The sequence below is a fragment of the Megalobrama amblycephala genome, linkage group LG6, assembly GCF_018812025.1.
Source record: "Megalobrama amblycephala isolate DHTTF-2021 linkage group LG6, ASM1881202v1, whole genome shotgun sequence".
NCBI lineage: Eukaryota > Metazoa > Chordata > Actinopteri > Cypriniformes > Xenocyprididae > Megalobrama > Megalobrama amblycephala.
The window spans coordinates 38,619,476-38,639,820 of NC_063049.1; the positions used below are offsets into that span (position 1 = coordinate 38,619,476).

Genomic DNA, 20,345 nt, shown 5'->3' on the forward strand with positions numbered 1-20,345 from the left:
TCCTTTCATTTCTGTCCTCTTCTCACCTCTCTTCTCCTCTTGTTCTCACTGCTTCACTCACCTATCTAAATAAAGCAGCATGGGATGCATGATGCCATTATTTAGAGACATTATATGACTGCCTATACTTTCTCTTTGATACTTGCTACACCAGTTCTTTTGGTAAAGTGTCATTTTCAAGTGCACTATAGTGAGATTAATGATTGGAGGGAAGTATGTTTGTTGTTTTCTTGAATTTTTAACTTCTACAGTCATAGAACACCTGGTTGTATCAGGGAATTTTCAAAGGCCTGGAAAATCATGTCAATTTTGTATTGTTTGTTTTGTATTGACTGTTTGAATCAGTCAAACCAGTTCACAAATTAATATGAATGATTCTTCTGCTTTTAATTCTGAATCATTTGGAATTCATTCTGATTTTTAATCTGAATTTTAATCACTGGAAAAGTCAGGGAAATGCACTTGTTAAAGTGTGGGAGCCCTATATTAATAAATTATAATAATATGGCTGATCAGTAAGATATCATAAATTCAGATGCATTATTTTGAGGAAAGATAACCATCAAATTATTGATTATGAAATATCTGATATGCTGACACATTTTGTTACCAGTGTCTCTGTGTAGTAACTATCTGTCAACATAATATTATATGATAATATGATTCATGATTAAGCACCAATAATAATTAGTATTATTAGTATGATTAGCATATTAATATGATTTCTGAAGGATCATGTGACACTGAAGACTGGAGTAAAGATGCTGAAAATTCATCTTTGCTTCACAGGAATAAATTACATTTTAAAATATATTCTAATATAAAAGTTATTTTAAATTGTAATAATATTTCACAATATTTTACTCTATTTTGTAACAAATAACTGCAGCCTTTGTGAGGATAATGGTGCGTTCACACCGGACGCGAATGAAGCGGTAAGCGCGAGTGATTTACATGTTAAGTCAATGCAAAGACGCGAATTGACATCCTGCAGCGCGAATTGAGCGATTCGGGCGTTTGACGCGCTTAACGCGTGATTCGCGCGAATCGCGCAAGTTGAAAAATCTGAACTTTGGCGAATTTCCGCGCCGCGTTAACCAATCAGGAGCTTGCTCTAGTAGTGACATGACGTAGCGAGCTGAGGCAGAAATTCGAAACAACAATGGAGGACAAAATCATCGTCGCTGTAGATCTTCATACATTTATAGAAACAGAAATAAAAAGGATCATGTTTGAAAGAAAGTGAGTGAGGAGGTCGGACAATCTGTTGAGTTGTAAAAAACGGTCTTTACTCAATTTGAGCTATATATGACCAATTGAGCTTATTCGCTGTAATTTACAATTATTTCCCCACTGACAAGTTGTGTTTATTCAGAGGAAGTGTGCAGAAAGCAGTGGGAGAGTCTGGAACACATAAAGGAGCGGGAGAGCCCCTCTCATGACGCAAATTCGCGTCTGTTGTGAAGGGATTTTCATGCGCGAATGAAGCGAGTAAACTCAAAATGTTCAAGTCGCGTCTGGAGTGAACGCAGCATAAGAGACTTTCAAAAACATTCACAACAAAATCGTACCAGTATATTTGTGTGTGTATATGTAAGTCTAATATTTTCCATCCACCAGGTGAATATGATGAATTCAATCACTATTTATTATATGTCTGTAGCACAAACGGTCACCATGTGTTGCATGGTGAATTTGGTTATTGTCAGGGGTTTGTCCGAGTCACTGACGCCAAGGTTGAGCAGAAGTAACTGTGATTCTACTTATTTAGCTTACTTTAGCAAACAGCACTAATGATGATCTCTTTTCCTCTGTCTTTCTGTCAGGTGTGGCTGGGGCTCAGCAAGCGCAGGGCCAGTTGAGGCGATTCACCACCATGGATGTTGATGAGGAGGAGAACATGAGTGAGTGCTCATAGCTGAACCCCAAACCATCCATTCCAGCACAGAGCCCTGAGCACTCCCCTTAACTAATGTCATTTAATGAGCAGTTCATGTGCCTTCCTGTCCCTCTATATGCCCATCATGCTAAACAATCCCAGCTGAGAATGTTTAGACATGGGCAAAATTTTTACATTGAAACTTCGGTCCGTTCAGACCACTTCTTTTGTTTCTTAATATACTTTTTTTTTTTTCTTTTTTTTTTTGAAAAGGTTTTCTGTGTTTAGTAATTTTTCATTATTGCAGTACATTTTCATCTCAAATGGTGTATAATTTTAGTCCACAAACATTGTGGTTGACGTTTAATGTGTTAGATGAATAGATATTTATATTAATTTAAACATATGTTACCTGTGCTGGCAAAATGAGTCGGAATGCGCATGGGCTGATTTCGAGCTACAGGCAAAACAAGTGAAAAATGTCAGTTTTGGTCGAAATTGAGGTTTTCACAAAAAAGTCCTCGTCTAGCAAAGCCAATGCTCCAAATAGCAATTAAACATCTAAAAGTGTCTTTATTTGTATGTTTTCTGAGAGGAGTACCTTTCCTTTGACCATGAAAAATGCCATTTTTCTCTATTCGCTTCTCGACTACTGGCTTTTCCCTCAGCACAAGTTTGGTATCGTTGTAAAACGCAGCATTCCAACTTTGTGAATATTCATAGCAAATTCTCGATGGCATGAGTCTGAACCAATGAAATGTGATTTTCAAACTCATAATGATGTAAACAAAATGATCTCACTCACACTGACTGTCTGAGGCGTCTTTGTGCACGCGTTTCGGATCTGACAGTCGCCGTGAGTTAGATTGTTTCGTGATCCCGATATACACACGTTACAGTATTTCAAAAAATCTGTCCTTGGCGAGTATTCACACAAACATTATATGTTATGTCTTAGGTAAATGTTTGATTAACTGTTGGGGGAAAACATCTGATGTGTAACATTAGATCCATGTGGTACTGTAGATCTTAATATATATGCTGTCTGTTTCATTAATGTTTCCAATTGTGGAATCATGGAAAAGAGTTACATATATATTTTTTTCCTATAAATATGGATTTTGACTTAGTTTGTGCCAAATTTGGTGGTATTAACAGGGATTTTATGATATGGTTGCTAGGTGATTTGGTGACCTTCAGAAAACTCGATTTTTTTTCTCAAAATTGACTTTTCCAACAAATCATACATCATTTTGAAGGTTTTTTTAATAGAGAATGTGAGAATAACAAAAACTCATTTTTGAAAATTTGCTCATTGCAACTCATCTTGCCAGCACGGGTCACATATATCAGGCATATATAAGATTTATCCACATACAGCAAAACACATGGCTAGAAAACATTCTAATTTTGTCCCGTTGCTTGCTTGCATTGTGTATTGGGTGTTACACCTTCTACCTTTCAAGCATGTCCAGTTCCAAAATGATTTAAAATTACTGCTGCTTTCTGATTTTGCTTCTAAATCCTGTTTAAAGGGGTGGTTCACTCAAACATGAATCTTCATTTACTCACATTTTATGGCTTATTTTATGAAACACAAAAGAAGAACATTGGGGTCCAAACTACATTGAACCCCATTAACTTTCATTGTACTGACTGATTTTTTTCCCAATTTTTTTTCTTTTGTGTTCCACAGAAGAATACATCATAAAACGTCATGACAGTGAGTAAATGATGACAGAATTTTCATTTTTGGGTGAACGATTCCTTTAACTGTCATTGTTCTTCAGCGCTCATTTTGTACCACTGCAAATTTAGCTAAAAAAGGTAGTTAAAAATGCAAAACATGTTATAGATAATAAAATTATAATTTCATTTGTTTTAAAACACAAATTATCAGCGGTTTAAAACAAGGTAGCGGAAAAAATTGCAGAACTATCAATATCACTAGATGTTGTGTTGTGCTAAATAATCGAATATCATAGAATCCTAGAAATTCCCTAATTCATTGGGCTTTACACTTGAATGTGAACAAAGACTGATCGGACTCAAGACTGGAGAAATACACAGTGTTCCTCCGGTGTCTCGGAGTCCCATTTCTCTTTATTCAACTGCTGTGAATAGAAGATTCTGGGAAGAGTTGTTAACCCAGAGGAAATGTAACCCTCTATTGTCCTGTCACTCCGCAGCTTCTGTTCAGAGCCACTGACAATGGAGGGCCCCGTCATTTATTACGGATCTGTAGCAAAGCAGACGCTTTCTTATTTAGATTTACTGCCGATAAGCATACTTGATATCCAAAAGCTTTCTACCTCTGACAGTGCATATTTCTCTATCAGGTTTAGATGTTAGGAGCAGGAAACTACAGGATTTTGGGCAGCAATTCAGCACCGGATTTTCCATCCCGTTGAGTGAAAGACCAGCAAGTTATTTTTTGCCTCTTTTTTTTTTTTATTTTTTTTAGCAACCTTACCAGTGTTTTCCCATAGGCATTTCAGAGAGTTTTTGACCAAGAAGTGCATTTGACTACATTGCTGTGCGCCGACTGAGAATCAACACGGTGGCCTTTTTGACATATTGCTAATACACGCAAAGGTAGCTGGTGCACTTCGCTGTTACTGTTAAGACATTGAAGTTCATGGCTCTAGAGGAAAGATTCGGTTTCCATGTGATTTAAGCAGTCAGTGCCACTGCAGGTGTTCGCTTTTACATGCCCTTATTACTCTGTAGTGAGCCAATGCTTTTTACTGGTTACAGTAAGTACAGTTTTTAGGATTTTATACTTTTTCAGCATTTGCAATTGATTTAATTTTCAGCTGAAGGTGGACAGGTCTCTAAACTGATAGCTTTAACATCTCTAGTAAACATAATGTTGTTTTTGTTTTTCCAGGGCAGTTAAAGTTGAAGTTGCATTGCATAAATCTTTTGGGCGTTCTTTGTTGATAGTGTAAAATTGACTGTTCTGAAAGTTAGTGACCTGTCTTGGTGTCTACTAAGGCTACATCTTAAAGGATTAGTTCACTTTAAAATGAAAATTACCCCAAGCTTTACTCACCCTCAAGCCATCCTAGGTTTATATGACTTTCCTCTTTCTGATGAACACAATCGAAATTATATTAATAAATATCCTGACGCATCCAATCTTTATAATGGTATAATGGTATGATAAATGAGGGGGGGGGGAGCGTAACTGACACAACTTTTTCGTAAGTTGAATACGGAAGTCGGTCTGGCGGAAGCTAGATATTTTACTTTAGAACTTGTTAAATATGGATAGTTTTCTTACACAAATGCATCGCTTTGCTTCAGAAGGCCTTTATTACTATTATTAAAGGTGCCCTAGAATCAAAAATTGAATTTACCTCGGCATAGTTGAATAACAAGAGTTCAGTACATGGGAATGACATACAGTGAGTCTCAAACACCATTGTTTCCTCCTCCTTGTGTAAATCTCATTTGTTTAAAAGACTTCTGAAGAACAGGCGAATCTCAACATAACACCGACTGTTATGTAACAGTCAGGATCATTAATATGTATGACCCCAATATTTGCATATGCCAGCCCATGTTCAAGGCATTAGACAAGGGCAGCCAGTATTAACATCTGGATCTGTGCACAGCTGAATTATCAGACTAGGTAAGCAAGCAAGAACAATAGCGAAATATGGCAGATGGAGCAATAATAACTGACATGATCCATGATATCATGATATTTTTAGCGATATTTGTAAATTGTCTTTCTAAATGTTTTGTTAGCATGATGCTAATGTACTGTTAAATGTGGTTAAAGTTACCATCGTTTCTTACTGTATTCGCGGAGACAAGAGCAGTCACTATTTTCATTTTTAAACACTTGCAGTCTGTATAATTCATAAACACAACTTCATTCTTTATAAATCTCTCCAACAGTGTAGCATTAGCCGTTAGCCACGGAGCACAGCCTCAAACTCATTCAGAATCAAATGTAAACATCCAAATAAATACTATACTCACATGATCCGACGCATGCATGCAGTATGCATGACGAACATCTTGTAAAGATCCATTTGAGGGTTATATTAGCTGTGTGAACTTTGTAAATGCACTGTATTATAGTCGAGAGCTCGGGGGGCAGGGAGCGCGTGATTTAAAGGGGCCGCAGCCTGAATCGGTGCAAAGTTAATGATGCCCCAAAATAGGCAGTTAAAAAAATTAATTAAAAAAATTTATGGGGTATTTTGATCTGAAACTTCCCAGACACATTCAGGGGACACCTTAGACTTATATTACATCTTGTAAAAACTGGTTCTAGGGCACCTTTAAGGCTTATTGGTACCGCTCACTATAAAGCTTCGATGCGTCAGGATATTTATTAATGTAACTCGTATTGTGTTCGTCTGAAAAGTCATATACACCGATGATGGCTTGAGGGTGAGTAAATCTTGGGGTAATTTTCATTTTAAAGTGAACTAATCTTTTAACTGAAATTTAACCTCAAAAGTTTGTCAAAAGTTTTTGGCAAGCACGGATTCGGCTGAATTAATTTGAGACATTAGTCTCTGCAATAATAACATACAGCAAAACAGTAAATTTTTAATTTGTTACTGAATGGATTATAAAAGTATTGGTAGTATCTTTTGAAGTGGCCTGCTTAAGATCCTTAAAAAGCCTACCTAAGTAGGCATCTCACTAGGTTTTGGAACAGAGCCGTTGTTTTAGCAAGAGTGATTTCCAGAGTCAAATCACTTATATGAGCTGATGAGTGCGTGTGCGTGTGCGTGTGCACGAGCAAGTGATGTGGATATGTGCATACAAATTTGACATGCATAAGAAGGGTTTTGATTTTCAGATTCTGCTCCAGACTGTATTTTTCTTTCTCTCTCTCTGTCTCTCTCTCTATCTTCCCCTTGTTTCTCTTTTTCTTTCTTCTCCATGTTCTCTTTCTTGCTCACCCCCCCCCCCCCCACCGGCATTTTCCCTCACACGACTTTCTCTCTTCTCAGATATCTTCATTTTATTTCTCCTCCTGCCTTGCACCCACTCCCTTATCCACCCTGTTGCTCCTTCTGTTTGCAGAGAGCTCTTACTCTGTTCCCCTACTGTTCACGGACGCTATTCTCTCTCTACCAGAGCACTGAAAGCAGTAACCTAGCGAGCTTTTGCTGAAGGATGTTATAAATGAAAATTTAGCCAAAGTTCCATCAGCTTTGTCAACAGGACATGATGATGTGTGTTTCCTCTGCAAGACCTTCTTTTTAAGTGAAACAGTTGTGTCCTGTAAATATACACACGAGAATATAATTCTCATGAAAACATGCCCAGGTCCTATTTCACCCCAAAATATAAATAGAATAAAATAATATTTCGCATTCAGAAAACCAAGCCTAATTTTTGGTTTTATTTTATTTTAGTTTTTGCTCTCACAGTTCATATATACGATTAAATATGCTTACTTTTTTAATTACAGCATTTATTTCTAAAAACTTGTTAAAACCTTCAGATGAGTGAAGAGCACTATTGCATAAATATTAAATGTCATCCATAAAATACATAATAATTGCATGTAGGCATATTTAATTTTATATATTTAGTATTTTATTTGTATTTTAAAGGAACTGATTAAAGTTCCTTATTTTTTGATAATTATATGGTTTTCTTTTGATTTTGGGTTGAAATATGATGCTTGACTGGTTTTGTGAGATAAGAGAACTATGTTCTTGACACCACACTAAATTGAACTGAAATTTAACTTTGTGAACCCAATTTTATTGGTGTGTTATATGGAGGGTCCTGAAAAAGTGCATTTGCTGCTCAAAAAGAGCCTCATTTAATTAGTAATTAGACTTTTAAAGCTTTGGTTTCTGTTCTCCATTAGCACATATTTTATCTCCAATGAGATGATTGATTGACTCGACACAAGCCATTGGCTGCCAAACTGAATGCTCAAACTGTACTTTAAATTAAACTGATGATTATGATCATTTAGATTTCATACCTCATGGTCTTCCTTAATTAAGTTAATTAATCGGGGGGTTTTTTTTTTTCCTTAAGTTTTTTTTTTTTTTTTTCAGTGTCATCTCCAAAATTCCTCTCATAATGATGTTTCACAAGATTAGTCTAAAAATGTATCATGCTAACATACCTCGGCATACAAAAAAGGAACACACATCACTTGTTCGGTTACAAAGAGAGATAAAGGAATCTATAAATTTTACATTTACAAGATCCTGCAACGAAGGCGTTGTAAGTTACTCTTTCTGGGCACCGCAGGTTCATGCAGCACCGACGTAAAGGAAAACCGCAACCTGGACAACGTCTCTTCTAAGGAGGGAGCTGGCCTGGTGGAGCAGCTCCCCAACGGTAGTGGAGGAGGGGGTCGCAAGCGCCCCCTGGAGGAGGGCAACAATGGCCACGCGCACTCAAAATTCAGACCCAAGAAACGTAAGAAAACGCCAGGGCCGGTTCTGCCCAAGAACGCCCTGATGCAGCTGAACGAGATCAAACCAGGCTTGCAGTACAAGCTTCTCTCGCAGACCGGCCCGGTCCATGCACCGGTTTTCGTCATGACCGTTGAGGTTAACGGGCAGTTGTTCGAGGGCTCAGGGCCCACAAAGAAAAAGGCCAAGCTGAATGCCGCTGAAAAGGCCCTGCGTTCCTTTGTTCAGTTCCCTAACGCGTCTGAGGCGCACCTGGCCATGGGCCGTACGCTCACCGTCAACACGGATTTCACCTCTGACCAGGCTGACTTCCCTGACATGCTCTTCAACGGGTTTGAGACGCCGGCACCGCCCGAGGAATCGTTTTTTCTGGGCTCCAACGGCAACGGCTCCTTAAACCCGCTGGGAGAGTATCCCGTGCCCCAGGCGCCAGGTACAAACAGCCTTGTGCAGGCGCCCCTGCAGCCACCCTCCTCCTTCACCTCCTCGACCAGCGGCAAGAACCCCGTCATGATTCTCAACGAGCTGCGCCCAGGCCTCAAATACGAGTTTGTGTCGGAGAGCGGGGAAAGCCATGCTAAGAACTTTGTGATGTCCGTGACCGTGGACTCGCAGACGTTTGAGGGCTCGGGCCGAAATAAGAAACTCGCTAAAGCACGGGCTGCCCAGGCGGCTCTGTCAGCTCTCTTCAACATGCAACTGGACCAGACCCCGTCACGCCAACCCATCCCCAGAGAGGGCCTACAGCTGCACCTGCCACAGGTAAGAGATCCGCACCACAGACTCGCCATAGTTTTTCATTTTTGCCCGAAAACTTGGCTACACGTAATGATTGATTGCATCTTAAAGGTTCACCCAAAAATGAAAATTCTGTCGTTAATTACTCACACTCATGATGTTCCAAACCCGTAAGACCTTCGTTCATCTTCGGAACACAAATGAAGATATTTTTGTTGAAATCTGAGAGCTTTCTGTCCCACCATAGACAGCTGCGCAACTGAATCGCTAGATGTTGAACTATGAACAACATTGAGACGCAGTGCGGCAAACGCATAGATGAGGTTTGGATTCTAGCATTTAAAACAGCAAGATATTGCTCAGCATAGCACATCAATTTTCATGCGTCATAAACGGCCTTTAACCCCTTTGTTTATTCATCATTTTTTGAAAGATACTTTAATTATTAACAGCAAGGCAGCAGTATAGCAATGGTTTATTTATACCATAGAGATATGCAGGCCTCAACAGGTAAAGAAATATTGTACAAGATTGTATTACACTTATAGTTTAATAAGTTATAGAATATTTTCACAAACCCTCTGCAGAAACTACTTTAATGTTGAACCTCATCCTTGCCTTGTACTGTGGCTTCCTTTAGCACACACATCAGGCTGTCTGAAAAAGTCTGATTGTATCTGATGTGTAACAATCTGATAAAATAAAAGACATCGGTCTTTCACATCTCAAAATGTTTAATTGAAGTTTCTGATCCATTTAAGTTTATCGGAGATCATCGTCTAAGCCTTTATGCTGTGATGAACAAAGCCGGCACATTATGGCCATCTTCATTAGGAACAAAGCCTAATGGAAATGAAGATGGGCTCTGTTAAAACATGGGGATTGTGTGGCTAAAAAAAAAAAAAAAAAAAAAATTTTTCTTTTATACTTATATATATTTGGGTCATTGATGAAAAAGGGTTTTAAAAGTGTAAAAAAAAAAAAAAAACATAATGGAAATATAATTAATTTTGAAGTTTTATTAAGCGTTAATGAGATTATTTTTTTGAGATTTTATTTTTACTTTTTATAAGATAGACCAAATTTGTCTCCAAAAAAGTCATTCGGTTTAACCAAAATTTCGGTTTTACCAAATGACACTTTTGGTTATACTGAATGACAATATTTTCAAATATCAGTGCTAACAGGCTGATATCTAGTTAGCTAGCTAGCAAAAGGACAATCAAACATTTTATATTTAGTACAAGTTTTTAAAATATTACAACACTTTCCATGTTTTATAGCGGTCATAACGAATGACCTGATGTTTGAGGACATGCGTATGAGGAAGTGAAAACATGAATTTTTCAAATAGTTAAGAGAGAGTTTGTTACTTTGCTTCGTGACCATGTGGTCCTTTGCAGGTGTCTGTATGATGTCACATCTTGTCACATGATATTGAAGGCATGACTTGATCCAAAATGGTCCCTTTATATTGGTTGCTCCGAATGACATCAATGAAATTCATTTTTCTAGACATTTTCTTATAACAAAGCAACGACTTCTACAAATAATTTTAATACCATGTTGCACTATGTTAATATATGACATTATAAAATCATGCCAGAATAAAAAATATATACATTTATGACATTTTAAGATATTTTAATCACAAATGAAATGGCTGTATTGGCCTTTGGATGGTTAAACCGAATTACTTTGACACTTCAAAATCTTTAAAATACCTTTATATGTAGCAAAATATCATTAAAACCTTTTGGATTTAATAAAAGAGATCTAGTTGTACTACCTTACATGCTTTGGATGTCATATCTTTTTTTATTATTATTATTTTGACCCATATATATATAATGGCATAAAAGTATACTATACTATATTAAACTGAACTGTTACTAAACTGTTTAATATATACTGTATATATAAAAAAGCCATGTTGAGACTCAGCATTTTTAAGTTATTCAAACAAACAAAATCTAAATTGATATACTTAATTGGCCTGAACTGATGCATCAAACTTACCAGCTCCTAATAACTTGCTTCTCTTTTACCTTTTTTTTTGTACTTGTGAGTTGTGAGAAGGACCTTGGAACTTTGGGCCTTTCAGAAATTTTAATGGCTGAATAAAAAGCGTGTTAAATCATTATGGTAATCACAGTGTTGCTTAATGTCATGTCTCTAGCAAAGCATTGTGAATATGTCATGCATATTCAATATATTGCTCACCCCTACCAGTGAAACAACACAGTGAGCCGTAATGACCAACGACTGGCGTTTGTGTGAGAAAGACGTCTATTTACACATTTCTAAAATCCTCTGTTAATCCTGCTTTTGAGATAAGGCCAGGCCTGGAAGCAACCCAATCTTAATTAACATCTTCCTCTGAACTGTGTCAAAACAAGAACATTTTGTTTCAGCCTGCCCACTACCTGTCCACTAAAGAGCAGTCCTGTCAGCCGCATGTTTTGTCTCTGATGCTGATTGCTCTTGGGCTGTCTGTCTGTGTGACAGATTACAGCACCATGAATGCAAAACCGCATTATCCATTCCTAATCTGATACCCACAAATTTAACATGCTGTCAATATGAGACCCGAGGTGGATAGGTGTATTTGTTTTAGCCACATGGCGAGAGGTTAAATAGACTCTCATCACGGGACGACTGATCGTTTTATCATGTCATGCTTTTCCTGCACTTGTGTGGCTATATGTACTGACCTCACATCAAGGATAGAAGGTTGAATGCTGCAGGCCATTATGGCCATCTTAATTAGGAACAAAGCCTAATGGAAATGAAGATGGGCTCTGTTAAAACATTGGGATGGATTGTGTGATTTAGCTAAAAAAAAAAATAAAATAAAAAAAATCCTTTTTTGACTATATATATATTATGTTATTCTTCATTTTACATGATATAATACAGTAAATAAAAATTATTAATCAAATTGATTGAATATTTTATATAAAATAAATAATTTATATTTTTAATTTATATAAATATTTTATGTGTACACTAACTGGTCGAAAGATTTTTTTAATGTTTTTAAAATAAAGTCTGTTATGCTCACCAAGGCTTCATTTATTTGATCCAAAATACAGCAAAAACAGTAATATTGTGAAATATTTTTTACAATTTAAAATAACTGTTTTCTATTTGAATATATTTTAAAATGCAATTTATTTCTGTGATGCAAAGCTGAATTTTCAGCATCATTACTCCAGTCCTCAGTGTCACATGATCCTTCAGAAATCATTCTAACATGCTGATTTGTTGCTTAAGAAACATTTATTATTACTGATGATGAAAACAGTTGTGAACACTTTTTTTCAGGAGTATTTGATAAATAGAAAGTTCAAAAGTTTGGGTTTAGGTTTAGGTTTTTTTTTTTTTTTTAGTGAAAGAAATTAAAGAAATTAATACTTTTATTCAGCAAGGATGCAAAAGCTTTATATTTCAGATAAATGCTGTTCTTTTCTATTCATCAAATATTCATGAAAAAAAAAGTTGTGCACAGCTGTTTTCAACATTGATAATAAAAAATAAACGTTTATTGAGCAGCAAATCAGCATATTAGAATGATTTCTGAAGGATCATGTGACACTGAAGACTGGAAATCTTACCGTTCAAAAACTTTTGACCGGTAGTTTATATAGCATTTGGTGGTTTAATAAATTGCAAAATGAATCACTACTAATTTTGCATTTCTAGCCAAAACGTTCTCAAGAAGGTTATTTGTCTTGAAATGTTTTTATCTCTGCGTTAGCCTCCTTTTTTCCACTTTCTTAGTTTCTTAGCCTGCTCTTCTGTGAAATCTGTCAGCGTCTAGTTGGCCAGTGAATTTCCTGTCATCTGTCCCCAGGCGCTAATGGGAAATGAAAGCAAATAAAGATGATGGTGGAAACTAGTGTGTTTTATCATGAGAATAAAACGCAGCCTTGTGTTCGGTGGGAGATTTCACTGTCTCCTGATAATATATCGGGAGTATGCTCCGCTTAAAACTCCCATTAGCCATCTCCGACTGAGTGACTCCGAAGTATTTGGGAAGTAATGTTAGACTAATGTCTCTAATTCGTGCCCATTCGGCCATTGATTTTTCCTTGGCGTAATCATTTTCCAGCATATTAAGGAATGTGAAGTAGAGGGCACTGTTAGCGGAAAGGAATCCCAGAGGTGCCTGAAGGGTTTCGATGAAATATTGATATTTTATTGCAGCGGCAGAAGGTGAATCTGAGGTCTACGGTAAATTCTGCTTTACAGTCGTCCATAGAGGACAGGGTCTGTTGAACTGAATTTCATTTGTGTTCGTTCCATTACAAATCATTATATTTTATTATTTTGTGTTGAAACTCAGTGTAAACATTTACTTTTAATCTCAAATATTTCTGAGTGGAAAAGCATAATTCAACAGAACAAAATGTAGGGCCTTGACTTGATTTTATCCATCAGGAATCGATTGGATCATGAGAAGTGTGTATTGCATATCGAAGCAAGGATGTGTTGATGTGTGTTGGTGTATTACTAATGATAGCATTGCTGTCTGTGTGAAGTCTGACACCTGTTTGCTCTTTACCAGGTTCTTGCAGATGCTGTTTCTCGTCTGGTAGTGGACAAATTCAGCGAGCTCACTGACAACTTCACGTCTCCGCATGCACGGCGGAAAGTTCTGGCGGGTGTTGTTATGACAACAGGTAGAGTTCTGCATAAGAATTAGAACTGAGAACAAGTTCTTATTCAGAAATGGTCCCCTTTTTTAAAAAAAAAACAGCTCTGAGAGAGTTATTTACAAGTAATCAGTCAGTAGTATACTAGAACTCATCAGTACATAACGAATCACTCACTGACTGCATTGGTGGTGTTTCGTGTACTTGAAATAAAGTCTACTTTTACTACTAAAACTACAACAACAAAAAAATCATTAATGAAATCAAGGAATCAGAACCAGGGACTTTACATTAAGAGTCTAGATATTCCTAGACTTCAGTAAAGTAGTTTTCACATGTGTGTGAGTGTTGTAGTATTATTTTTGTTGGTTCTGTAGTCAGTCCTGGTCTGTTTCTTCCTGCTTTTAACTCAGGCACTGATGTCAAGGACGCTCAGGTCATCTGCGTCTCCACGGGAACCAAGTGTATAAACGGCGAGTATATGAGCGACCGTGGCCTGGCGCTCAACGATTGTCACGCTGAAATCATTGCTCGTCGCTCCCTGATCAGGTATCTCTACATGCAGCTGGAGCACTTCTTAAGGTGAGACGCCGACTTTACTGTCGCATGTCTGTGCATGTCTCATTTGTCATCATGGCGTAATGGATGATGTTTAGTTTAACAGAAAGGGAAATTAAACTCATAAACAGATTTTAATTTAACATTTTGTTATTGTATACATTTTAGATGATGCACAATGAATAGTGATTAATCATGAAATGGTCTTTTGCAATTTATTAAAATATATTAAAATATGTATTAAAATATATAATATAAAAAATAAATGTAAATATATTTATAATCTAATAATAATGAAATGTTAGTATTTTTTTTATGTGCATATATTAAATCAAAATATTTGGTGGTTATTATTATTATTATTATTATTATTATTATATATTGAGCATTTATACATTAGTCATGATATAGCCTTTTGTAATGTATTAAAACACCAAACACTGATGAGAGAGAGAGAGAGAGATTGTTTTATATATATATAAAGAAATATGCACTCTATAATAATCATAAATTATTATGGATATATTTACATTTTTTTTTTTGTTTAGTTTTTTTACTGTTATGTTTTTTTATATTGTGTTGTTATATGTAATTTAAGTGGACTGAGGTTCCAAAAAAAGTGTATGTGAGATATACAGTCAAATGAAAAATTATTCAGACATTTTTGATATTTTTTTAGATATTTTTACTAGTGGGTGCAGGACACTATAGTTCATTTATGTAAGTGAGGATAGCAAAATAAAGTAAACTGTGACATATTATACCAAAAAATTCTTCAAACAGTGGACTACCGGTAAAATTGTAAAAATTTTACTAAAAAAAATTAACTAAAAATGTTTGTGTTATCTGACATAATTAAGATTTTCTGACACAGTTTAACTCTGAGATCTTGTCATATTTTATTACCATTTTTTTAAACTATAGTGAATAAACTGTATTAATGAATGAAATGTTCAAGGTGTCTGAATAAATTTTGATTTGACTATATCTATATATATAATAGAGTCAACCTATAAATTTTATCATAGCATCTTGAAGTTCAAATTGCATTCACAATATGTGACCCGTCACGGAATCCAGGGACACAAGTCGGCAGCACAACTCTCGAGCAAAATGAGAAAGAAGCATTTTTTTTTCAAAATTGGTGATTTTCGTTTTTTTGCAGAATCTGTTAGTTGAGATCATGAAGAAGCCTTTCCGTGTTTGAGATAGCAGTATTGGTATATTTAAAAGCGTACATTTTGAGGTCGAAATCGGCTTGTTTTTCGGAGATTCTAGCACGCAGTAGGGGCGTGTCATTGTCTGTGTGTATTTCCATACTGGGAAGCGTGGCTACTTATTATGCAGCGCTCTGGCCGGCTCTAGCTGATATCAAAATTCAATGAAGAACCGTGGCCGTTACACCGAAAATGTTTTGAAGTACTTCTTCGACAAGCCGGATGCTTATGAACAAGCGCTCACTGATTCTGAAGACGATCTGAGCGACGATGAAAGCGGCATAATAAGACATTACCTCTCTGGAGTCGGGTAACGCGCCGGCGCGTTTTGCAGGTTTTTTTTCACATTGCAGCAAAACAGACTTAAAATACTCCATCATATTTTGTCATAGAGACATAAGTAATATATATCAATTGAAACTATAGAATGTCTTCTTTTATTTGTGTACACTCAGAGTAAAAACAAAATGTTGTGCTTTTTGAAAAATAAAGAAAACTAACATGATGCGTGATCTCTCATCTCCCTCTGAACGAAGTCCAATCTGATAGTTCTCAGAAAATGAACTGTAACTTAGTGAATACTAATCATAAAAAATTATACTTATGTCTGAAAAAACGTTGAAATGTCAAGTTTTAAAATGTGTAAGTCAAATCGAAAACAAACCTTCTGTGTTTATGTAATCTGTATGAAAAGAGAGCCATGTCAGAAGTCTGTGATTCAGCTCATTATCCGCTAATGCGGCCACGCCCACGGAGCGAGCGCTATTCAGACGCAAATTCAGTCAATACATGCATTCATCGCCTCAATCGTGTATTTATTGTCTTGAAAAGTGTTTTGAATAGCCATAGTTAGCGATCTCTGGCCTCTGTTAGTCCAGTTATTTCCTGGATTGCCTATTCTTCTTTAACAGGCTTCTCAGGTGAGAACATTTCATTTCATGATTAGTGACCAAAATGATCACGGTTATCACAGAATCCTGTTCAAAAAGTCAATTCACCAAGTTTTATGTGGAAAACCAGCAAATAAAAAATAAAATTAGCATCAATATGTACTTTTTCTTTACATAAACATTAAAATAATAACATTAAAAATGATGGGCAGATTTTAAAGGAGTGTCTTGCAACATGTTATCTACAATGCACAAGTTCAAATAGAGTTTTGACAAAAAAGTCACATATTTCAGCCTCTAAATCATTTTTATAAAAGTAAAAAAAAATAAATTACTGACATTTACAATGCACATTAACCTTTATTATTAATAGTATGCGGTCCATGCAGCTTTACAGGGGGTATGGCTTATCTAAATGAGATGTAAATGAGCCCTATTGTCACTCCCAGCAGGTGAGAACAGGTGAGAACTGCACAAACTTTAAAGGGGTTTTTCTCCCTCTTGAGCTTTCTTGATTGCCTACCTTCAAATGGCCACAACTTCTCCAAATATTATCAGATTTCCATGTGTCACTCATCGTTGGAAAGCTTGGAGACTGCACTTTCAGAATCTGTGAATAGCTCAAAATGCCCCAAAACCGACTTGTGTCCCTACTTTCCGTGACTGGTCACATATGTCAGAGTAATTGCAATATGTTTGTGCAAGCAATAGTTTTGTATGTACTTGTACATGACAAAAAACTGGGGGATAAATGTGATTTTTCTATTGTTTCTCTCTGAATTTAGCAACAATAAAGAGGAGCACCAAAAGTCCATATTCACGCAGTGTGACAAACGTGGCTTCCGGCTGAAAGACAACGTCCAGTTTCATCTTTACATCAGCACGTCGCCCTGTGGAGACGCTCGGATCTTCTCTCCTCACGAGGCGGGCGTAGAGGGTGAAATTCTTTATTAAATCAAGCTATTCAGTCCTTTATACATGATCTAGCGGGAGGTGGATGAGGACTTTAGTTTACTCAAACACTTGTTGGAAATGAATGATCAAAACTGAATAGTTGTTCAATTAAGATCAGTACGGGCCCTCTTCTGATCAGGTCGCATTTCATTTTAATTTCACTTGACTGTCTGACTGCGTTTCAAAAACAAATTTCATCAGTGTTTTTAATTAGCTGGCTTTGTCGACTCCTCTTGTGGCCTGATTAATTCTGCTCTTGAGTGTCACTTTATATGCTGAACAATTATTCAGCTGAAGCAAAAAAAGCAATTACTCTTCTTTATGTTATTGTTATTGGTTGATTTAAATCTGTTGTTTAGTTGAAGTAGATGAACATTTTCAGAAACATTGCCCCCTCATTCTTTTAAAATGTTTCTTTAACTCTGTTCTCCTCAGACCAGGGAGACAGACACCCCAACAGGAAGGCGAGGGGTCAACTGAGAACCAAGATCGAGTCTGGAGAGGGAACCATCCCGGTGCGCACTAGTAACACCATACAGACATGGGATGGAGTTCTACAGGGGGAGCGGCTGCTTACGATGTCATGCAGTGACAAAATCGCAAGGTAGTTGATAGCATGTAAACACACATGTACGCATAAGGCCTGTTCCAAAACCTAGTGAGCTGCCTTGCCTGTCTGCTGCCTACATAGACATCCTAACTGATGCTCTGTGTAACTGATGCTCTTCTCTCTCTTCTCTCTCTCTCTCTCTCTCTCTCTCTCTATCTATATATATATATATATATATATATATATATATATATATATATATATATATATATATATATATATATATATATATATATATATATATATATATATATATAAAACAAATTATACAAAATTGTAATTTTTCCATTTATTTATTTATTTATTATATATATATATATATGGAAAATTGTATACATTTTTTTTATATTTTTAATATTTAACCAATTATGCTATTATAATGGATGCAATTATAATATATCATTTTCATTTTAAAATGTGTATATATAAAAATATATATATATATATATATATATATATATATATATATATATATATATATATATATATATATATATATATATATATATATATATATATATATATATATATAAAATGTTTGTGTATATATAAAAAATATAAAGTTGTGTATTTCTTATTTTTTTTTATGAAATCATTTAATAAAAAATAGAAATTACACTTATAAAACTATTGTATATATAATTATAATAGCAATATAATTATATACTGTGTGTGTGTGTGTGTATATATGTATATATATATATATATATATATATATATATATATATATATATATATATATATATATATATATATATATATATATATATATATATATATATATATATATATATATATATATAAAATTAAATTTTTTTTCTTCTACTTAACTAATTCTCTTCACTGAGCTCAACACAATGCATTCTGGGGTGTCCTCTTCTGTAAAGGATGTACTCTTGCATTAAAATTTGGCCATAATGAACATAATATTCCTGCCTACCTTTGCTTCTGCCTAAAAAAATGCTGCCTAGTTAAGCAGCTCACTAAGTTTTGGAGTGGAGCTATTGTCAGCCCTCTTCATTAGAATAATAGACAGCTCAGCAAAAGCAGTAGTCTGGAACCTTCTGGTTAATCTCACTGCTCTAGATAGACGCTGTACCTGTCACCATTGGGAAGAGAACAAGAGCTTTGTGAATTTAATAGCTCGTTGGCTATTACCAGACTTCATAATTGACAGGGAAAGAGGTGCATGGGTTCAGCATCACTATAACCCTAGTTAAATAAAGAAGACAGTATTTTCAGTGTAGCAGGGAGCGTTCATTTATCCTGTGGGGTCAATGCGGCGATGTGTCTGTCCCTGCCGCCCAGCAGCTGTGAGCGGAGAGATAAGGACATGTCAGAGACAGCTTTGACCAGAGAGCACAGGTCCTGTCTCTTCTAATGAGAGAATACTCAGTGTGCATCTCCACCTCAGTTCACACACATTCTAACTGTCATTCAGTAGTACATATATATAATCCTGATCCTGCAGTCTTTATTTATTTATTTATTTATTTATTTATTTATTTATTTATAATTTAATTGTTAATATTTTAATTTATTTAGTTATTTATATTTTTGTTGCACCACCATTGAAACTACAAGACCTTTTTTTTTTTTTTTTTTTTTATAAAAAAAAACAGCAAAGCTGCTTTGCAAAAGAGAGTTTATTTAATATTTTTATGTATATATATAATATTAAATAAACTTTTTGTAGGACTGTCAATATAACACGTTAATTTGGTGTGATTAATTATGTAAAAAATTATGCATTCAAATTATTAAAGGTGCCCTCGAATGAAAAATTGAATTTATCTTGGCATAGTTAAATAACAAGAGTTCAGTACATGGAAATGACATACACTGAGTCTCATACTCCATTGTTTCTTATATAAATCTCATTTGTTTAAAAGACCTCCGAAGAACAGGCGAATCTCAACATAACACCGACTGTTACGTAACAGTCGGGGTGTACGCCCCCAATATTTGCATATGCCAGCCCACGTTTCCAACATTATAAAAGGCATTAGACAAGGGCAGCCAGTATTAATGTCTGGATGTGCACAACCAAATCATCAGACTAGGTAAGCAAGCAAGAACAATAGCGAAAAATGGCAGATGGAGCAATAATAACTGACATGATCCATGATAACATGATATTTTTAGTGATATTTGTAAACTGTCTTTCTAAATGTTTCGTTAGCACTATCAAACTCATTCAAAATCAGAAGTAAACAATATAACAGTATATAATACTCACATAATCCGACGCATGCATGACGCATGTATGACGAACACTTTGTGAAGATCCATTTTGAGGGTTATATTAGCTGTATAAACTTTAAGGCACTGTTTAAGGCAAGCGTGAGCTCTGTGGGCGGAGAGCACGGGATTTAAAGGGGCCGCAGCATAAAATCAGCGCGTTTATAATGATGCCCCAAAATAA

The 20,345-nt window shown here is 35.7% G+C and overlaps 1 protein-coding gene across 7 annotated transcripts in view; it reads left to right on the forward strand.

The window, feature by feature from the left end:
* The window catches only part of adarb1b (adenosine deaminase RNA specific B1b), a 177,908-nt gene that overhangs the window by 146,744 nt on the left and 10,819 nt on the right, over positions 1 to 20,345 (forward strand). For 4 of the 7 annotated variants that reach the window (XM_048194548.1, XM_048194547.1, XM_048194549.1 and 1 more), the window contains 7 exons: positions 1,827 to 1,904; positions 3,576 to 3,602; positions 8,129 to 9,057; positions 13,604 to 13,718; positions 14,105 to 14,273; positions 17,142 to 17,293; positions 17,746 to 17,914. In XM_048194548.1, the coding sequence (XP_048050505.1) occupies positions 1,877 to 1,904; positions 3,576 to 3,602; positions 8,129 to 9,057; positions 13,604 to 13,718; positions 14,105 to 14,273; positions 17,142 to 17,293; positions 17,746 to 17,914 (1,589 nt within the window). In that variant the 5' untranslated portion in view covers positions 1,827 to 1,876. The remainder of the gene's footprint in view (positions 1 to 1,826; positions 1,905 to 3,575; positions 3,603 to 8,128; positions 9,058 to 13,603; positions 13,719 to 14,104; positions 14,274 to 17,141; positions 17,294 to 17,745; positions 17,915 to 20,345) is intronic. The other 3 variants (XM_048194551.1, XM_048194552.1, XM_048194553.1) reach the window with 1 other exon arrangement.